The sequence below is a fragment of the Nematolebias whitei genome, chromosome 19, assembly GCF_014905685.2.
Source record: "Nematolebias whitei isolate Nwh7 chromosome 19, NemWhi1, whole genome shotgun sequence".
Taxonomy (NCBI): Eukaryota; Metazoa; Chordata; class Actinopteri; order Cyprinodontiformes; family Rivulidae; genus Nematolebias; species Nematolebias whitei.
The window spans coordinates 38,573,626-38,580,921 of record NC_056516.1 but is presented as its reverse complement, the minus strand read 5'-3'; the positions used below and the strand labels follow the sequence as shown (position 1 = coordinate 38,580,921).

The following is a 7,296-nucleotide window of genomic DNA, read 5'->3' as shown; positions in this document are numbered from 1 at the left end:
CCCGCCCCCCCCCGCGCACACCCCCCCCCCCCCCCCCCCCCGGACCCTCAGACTGTGTCAGGATGACTCTCAGCGACCGCTCCGTGTTTCGGCTCATATCTGTGAAGGTGACGAGCTGCTGCATCTTTGTGTTCACTAAGGGCATTAGCTGTGGCGGCCATCTTGAGTCGACTAATGGGCTTTAATGAACGTCCGTCCCGTAGTTGTTGAGATATTTTGCTAACAGAAACACAAACACAGACCAAAAATGTTATTTTCCACCCGATGACTGATGAAAATATTGATTCGACTCAGGTCCCACTTTGTGATCTGTGGAGACGATCTTTAGTTGATCAGAACCAGAAGCTGCTGCTTCCTCACTCTAACCCTCCTCTTCATCAGATCTTCAGCACGATGAGTTAATAAACAAACGTTTTGTTTGTGACTCTTTAACATTTAGAAAGATTTAATCTTTTGGTTTATTCGTTCTTTGTTTTTAACTGAACTATTTTCATTTGTTTTATTATTTTTCATGTTGGTTTATGTTTTTAATAAATGTTACTTTTATAAATCTGTTACAAAGCACAAAAATATTTTTTTTCTTTTGAACTTCCTGCACGTGCTTATTTAGATTAATGTTCATAAACTTTTGTCTTATTTTCTACAGGTTGTGTGTTTTTATATAAAACGTGTTGTTAAAAGTAAATAGACGTTAATAATTAGTTTGAAAGAAGGAGATCCAGGTGTGCCCCCCCCAGCCCCCCTCTCACACAGTGACTGCTGGACATGGGCCCCAGAGACCCCCGTGAACCAAAAAGGAAGAAGTGGGTAAAGATGATGGATGTTTATTGTTTTCTTTGTCGGCTCTAGCTCCGCCCACTCTCACCTGTCCCCAGGTGTCTCCTCAGGTGTCCCTCAGGGTTTCAGGTCCGTTCTGGTTCTGGAACATCTGATTCTGCTCAGCGTTTTTAAACAAGTTGTTTGTTAACAAACAGCAGCTTCCTCTTCAGGCTCTGCTTTTATTTATTTTAACTGACAGAAGCAGCCGACTGATTCTGGGTTTATTTAACTGTTTGTTTGTTTGTTTGTTTGTTTCTCAGATGTGTATGATTTATTTAAAGCTTCATTCCGACCCGCGACTCTCGGATAAAAATAAAACGAACATTGCAGCTGATCGTTTCTTTAAAATGAACCCAAAGCACAAAAATCAAAACAATGTTACCCAACACGTTGCAGTAAACAAACAAACAAACAAACAAACAAACAAACATTCAGCGTTCGCCTGCTGAATGTTTTTATTCATTCTTATAAAATCCCTTCAAAGGGCGACAGCAACGACTGAAGGTCAGGAGACAGAACCAGGACCAGAACTTTCTGGACCAGAACTTTGAAGAAGTCAAATCTCACCTCCGTCTCCGGCGCCTCTCTTTCCTTTTCTTTCTTTTCCTTCGTTTCTTTTCTTTCCTCCAAGTTTCCTCTTCGTCCTTCTGTCCGTCTGCAGGAGGGCTGTGTGTGTGTGAGAGTGTGTGTGTGAGAGTGTGTGTGTGAGAGTGTGTGTGTGTGTGTATGTGTGAGAGTGTGTGAGAGTGTGTGTGTGAGAGTGTGTGTGTTAGTGTGTGTGTGTGTGTGTGTCAGAGTGTGACAGTGTGAGAGTGTGTGTGTGAGAGTGTGTGTGTATGTGTGTATGTGTGTGTATCTAAACAAAACTCTGACGTAGTCTTCATCGTCCGTCAGACATTTTCCTCCTCCATCTCCAAATAGAGCCTCCTCGTCGCCCTCCCTTCCCAAAAATATCCCAGCTGTCCCCCCTCCTCCTCCTCGTCCTCGTCCTCCTCCTCCTCCTCCTCCTCCTCCTCCTGGGGGGCTGTGGAGGTTTCAGGTTTTGTTCTGGTTCTCCTCCTGTTGATCTGCGTTCTTTGCCAAAGTTGTTCCTTCTAAAACAAACAGAAGATCTGAAGCTGTTTGTTTGTTTGTTTTTGGGTCTTCCATGTTTACAAACATAAAATGTAAAAGTTGTTTCTACTAAACCGCAGAGAGAACTCAGAGCTGAACGACAGCTGAAATCTACTGAAGAAGCTGAAACTAAGCTGTTAAAGCTAAAAGACCACGAACACTAGCTAAAAGTATTGAGGTCTAGATAACAGAAACAAATCTAGCAAAAAACTAAACGCAACAAAAAACTAACTAAAAGCCACAAAAGGTGATCAAAAAGCTAAATGCACCAAACATTAGCTAGAAGCTAAAAGTATCAAATCCTAACTAAAGGCTAAAAGTATTTAATTTTAGCTAAAAACCCAAAAGGAACTAAAAGCTAACTATAAGCCACAAGTAGCAGAACACTAGCTAAAGGTATCAAATCCTAGCTACATGCTAAAATAAATTAAATGTTGGCTAAAAACCACAAGTAGCAAAACACAAGCTAAAAGCTATAAAAGTAAAATGCTAGCTAAAATTATGAATCACCAATTGAAGGCTAAAAGTAGCAAAATTTGGCTAAATGCTAGATTTAGCAAAAGGCAATATAAACACAAAATGTAGCTAAACTATAGCTGGAAGCTAAAAGTATCAAATCCAAGCTCAAAATTGTAAAATGCCAGCTAAAATTATCAAATCTTATCTAAAAGTAATAAAATGCTAGATAATGGCCACAAGTAGCAAAACACTAGCTAAATGCTAACTGTACCAAATCATAGCTAAATACTAAAAAAATACTAAATGCTAACCAAAGGCCACAAGTAACAACCACAGCTAAAATCTAAAGGTAGTAAAATGCTGGCTAAAACTCTAAAACATTAGCTAGAAGCTAAAAATGCTAGTAGGGGTATAGCAAATGTCTAGCTACAAGTCTAAAGTAGCAAAAGGCTAGCTTAAAGCTAAATGTATAAAAATTGTACCTAAATGATGTGTAGCAAAACATTAGCTAGAAGCTAAAAGTAGCAAACACTATCTAAAAGATAAGATAAAACTTTTATTGATCCAGAGGAAGTTGTGGATAATAGGGGAAATGTAGCAAAAGGCTAGCTAAAAGTAGCCTAAAGTAGCAAAAGTCTAGCTAAAAGCTAAATGTGCAAAATGGGACATACAATATAAGTTTAGCAAAACATTAGTATAAAGCTAAAAGTATCAAAATGCTATATATAGGTGAAATGTAGCAAAAGTCTAGTTACAACTAGCCTAAAGTAGCAACAGGCTAGCTAAAAGCTAAATGTACAAAAAGACCTAAAAGATAAGTGTGGCAAAATGTTAGCTAGTAGCTAAAAACTGCACAATGCTATAGCTGAAATGTAGCAAAAGTCTAACTACAAGTCTAAAGTAGCAAAAAGCTAGCTAAAAGCTATCAAATGGGACCTAAAAGAGAAGTGTAGCAAAACATTAGCTAGAAGCTAAAAGCTGCAAAAGACTAAAAACAATAGTTGCAAAAATCCATCAAAGACCAACTGTAATTATAAAACTACTTGGTTGTTGATATGTGCTGCTGACTGTCCATGCTGCTGATCTCGTGCTGCTGATTATTTCATGTTGCTGTTCACTGGTCCTCGTTGCTCACACAGACTCATGTTCGTGCTGCTGTTTCGTTCATTACTGTATTCTTAGTTTAGTGACGGCAGCATAAATTAATTCACGTCTTGGATCTTATCACTGGGTTTATTTACATGTTGTTGGATGTAACTGGGACCCTGTGAACAGTTTCGTTCCACCTCATGTACCACGTGATGAGAATGACATGAAAAATCTTTGTATATTTATAAAACTAAAAGGTTAAAACATAAAATTATTATTATTTTTATATGACATTTTAAACTTTAGAAACATGAGATCAAGTTTGATCCCCAAATAACCAACATTACTGTAATAAAGTTTTCGGAACCAGGACCGGCGGAAGTCGTCCCCGGACCGGGCCTCTCCTCCCCGCCCGGACCGCGGAACCGTTTCCGGGGGACAGGGTACCAGCAGTAAACATGGCGGAGCAGCTGCTGGAAACAGTGGAGAGACTTCAGACCCGGATCCAGGACTGTCCGGAGCCTCGAAAGGTAACCGCTGACCCGATCCAAACGGACGGGTTCGTGTTCGTTAACGACCGTTTTCACCGCGAAACGATCAAAACCGAAAAACGTTAAAACGAAAAAAATGAGCAACGGTTGTTTTAATGTTGCGTTCAAGGACCGCCGTCTGGCTCCGTCCTCTGAAACTAGCTCAGGACTCGCGGCTAAAAGAAAATGTTATAATTTAAATAAATCATATTTGTTATGACATAAACATTTACAACGAATTAAATTTTTTATTAACGTTTACCATGAAAATTTAGGCTCAGTATTTGTTATTTTGTCATCGTTTTAATCGTTCTTGTAGAATTCATTCAACCTTTATTTATACAGGTTAGTCTCATTGAATCTCCGATTTTCAGGATGATACCTGAATGCACCACGTAAAACAAAATGTTCAGATTATGGTAATCCTGATAAAAACAAGACACATGGATGTCATGTTTTAGTTTTTATAGATGTTTTATGTGTCAAACTGACATCACAAATCCTGATTAAAAAAAAAGAAGATAAAAAAATATCTGTAAACGTGGATAATAAAACGGAACATTAGATTAAGTCTGTTAAAAAACTGGAAAAACAACAAATCTTCATACAGTGATGAAAAACTGGTTAGGCATAAAAATATTATTTCTTTTCCAAGCAACAAGACTTCGAACCAGCAGCATCATTAGTCTGAAACTGGTTTGTTTTCAAGGTTAAAGCCTCAAAAAGTGAAAAATAAATTTAATTTGTGTTTTTTCTTCTTGAAGTTTGTAGCTGTGCGAGCCTAATTAATACTCGAGACGTGATTAAACCTTACATTTCTGATTAGCTGGCTAAACTTAATAAAACCGGACAGTAATGTCCACGTTCTGGTTTGGGAGAGGAGGAGGCCTCAGGTGAGGCTCCAGGTGAGTCATGTGACCAAAACAGGCTGCGACACTTCACAGGTGACCGAGCAGCCCCCGCCTGCACAGGTGGGCCCAGACTTCACATCTGAAGGTGGAAACTCCTCCAAACGCTGCGCGGGTCAAACCGATCCGATAAGACGAAGTCCAAATAAAGTCCAATTTGTCTTTTGAAGCTGTGGAGAAATAAAACTTTTGTCCTTCAGATAAGACATTTGATCTAATTAAACCTTTGCTTGGTGATTTCCCACTGAAGTGTGTCAAAATAAATAATAAAAGAAAGCTGCTGTAAATAAATGACCAAGAATTTTGAGAATGTGTGAATTTAAAAAGAGTACCGTAAATATAAAAGTGTCTATAAGTAAAACAACTATTGTTTAGATTGTTAATAGAAAGTTTAGGTGTAATAAATTGATTAAACTGTAATTTTCATAGAAAAATATACAATGACAAAGTGTTACAATATCACAATATACTAAGAAAATAGGAAAAAAAACTTTATAGTTTGAAATAATTGCAGAATAATTGACATCACTGCTGAAGAAAAAACGTCCAAATTACATATTTAAGCATAAAAAACAAATGTATTGCTTGTAATAAAACCTAAATCAATTCAGATAAAAATTAATTCATCCCAGTTCAGCACAATCTGATTTAATGTTTGTTTAACTAATAAAAGAAATGCTCATTTGTAAAAAATTTAAACTTTTTAAATATTTGTTCCCTAATTCAAAGTTTGATCAAATGATATTTAATTTTATTTTGTGTGGGGAAATTGATTTTCAGCTCTATAAGTCCTCCAACAAGCAGGAAGTTTTATCTCTATTGATTTTATGAATCTTCATCAGTTATTTTCCTCAAAATATTATCGTTTGCTTCTAATGTTGACGTGCATTTCATTTAATTTCACTCTTTACGTGTCACAGAACAACCGTTCAGTCCAAACAAGAAAGAAACTGTGTCTAAATAAATCAAGAAATCTGGAACATTATTAAATGTAATCAGGTCTCTCTTGTAACTGAGTCCTGGAGGCTCAATGGGATTTACCGTCTAAATAAAGCTTGAATGGATATTAAATACTGTAACGTGTGCTGTACACAAATCAATATTTATTAAAACTTTACAAGTAAAACAATAACTTAAAATTAAGAGTATTTATTTGGATTTAACACGCTCATTTTAAATTTCTTAGATGAATAAAACTTTTTTTGTTGTTATTAATTTTATTTGTAACAAGTGAATAACGTGTAGTACGAACATTTCCCACAGTCCATGAAGGCATCGCGCATACGTCACAATATTTATTAGCCTAAACTTGTTCTAACCGACCTGTTTAGCTCTGGTTAGCAGCTTTAACTCATTCATGCCAGCATGTTACACCGGCCAGCCGCGGCTTGTTTACCACTCTTCATAAACACAAACAACAAACACGAACAGAACCCGTCTCTGGACCGAGCTTTGGGTCAAGTAGCCGTTAGCCGCTAGGCTAACTCACGTCGGTGCGGACAGAAGAGTCCGAGCTGCGGCTAAAGGCCTGAAATGTTTCCCCTGCTCCGCTAACCGAAGCTGAACAGCAGCTAAAGCTCAGTCTGGTGTTTCATTAGTAAAACGATCTGAATATTAATGCAGGTGAACCGTGTCCACACTCGCCTTTGTTTGTTGCTGATGTGTAACAAAGCAGTGCTGCTGCGTGAGACGCGTTCAGGGACCAGAAGGATCAGACCTCATGTTTACCTTATTTTTAATACGTTGTTATATATTTATATATAATTACATAAATAGTAATATATAATATTAATATATAATAAAATATTTATTATAATTTACTCTACATGTTTGTATAAGGTCATGTTTGACAGCTTAAATCCTATTCATTCATTCTGGATCATCCAATTAGCAACTTTACTGCTTTCTGTTATTTTTACACTAACACATGTAAATAGTAAATAAAGTTAAAATACATAAAAATTTAAATTTAGACGTTTTCATTACAAACAGTGAATCAAGAAATGTGTTTTCTTTGTTCGTATCCACTCGTTCCTGCCCTTTAAAACACGTTTGTGGCTCTTTGTTCCTTCAACACTTAAAGATGTCCTGATGATGAGGAGTGATGAAGAGTTTCAGGTGGTGTTTTGTCCCTTCTCTCCACAAACACGTGCTCAGGTGTCCAACAGTGCGGGTCGTCCCGGAGACATGTCTGAGCTGTAGGTCCAGGACCCGTCCTGTTCCCTCAGTCTGTGAGCAGAACGTTGGTTTACATCGTTTGGGTGAAAAGCACTCGGACGTTCCTGGAAAACATGCGGTCCTTGAAGGCAACAGACCTTTCTGCATCCAGACCCAGACCACCACAGGACCCTGATCCAGACCACCACAGGACCCTGATC

General features: G+C 37.9%; 1 protein-coding gene across 1 annotated transcript in view; it reads left to right on the top strand.

Moving 5' to 3' along the window:
* Window positions 1-3,916: 3,916 nt before the first annotated feature.
* eloa (elongin A) overlaps window positions 3,917-7,296 on the top strand; it is an 11,034-nt gene continuing 7,654 nt past the window's right edge. Inside the window, exon 1 of the mRNA XM_037693453.1 lies at window positions 3,917-4,010. Coding sequence (XP_037549381.1) covers window positions 3,939-4,010 — 72 coding nt within the window. The 5' untranslated portion in view covers window positions 3,917-3,938. The remainder of the gene's footprint in view (window positions 4,011-7,296) is intronic.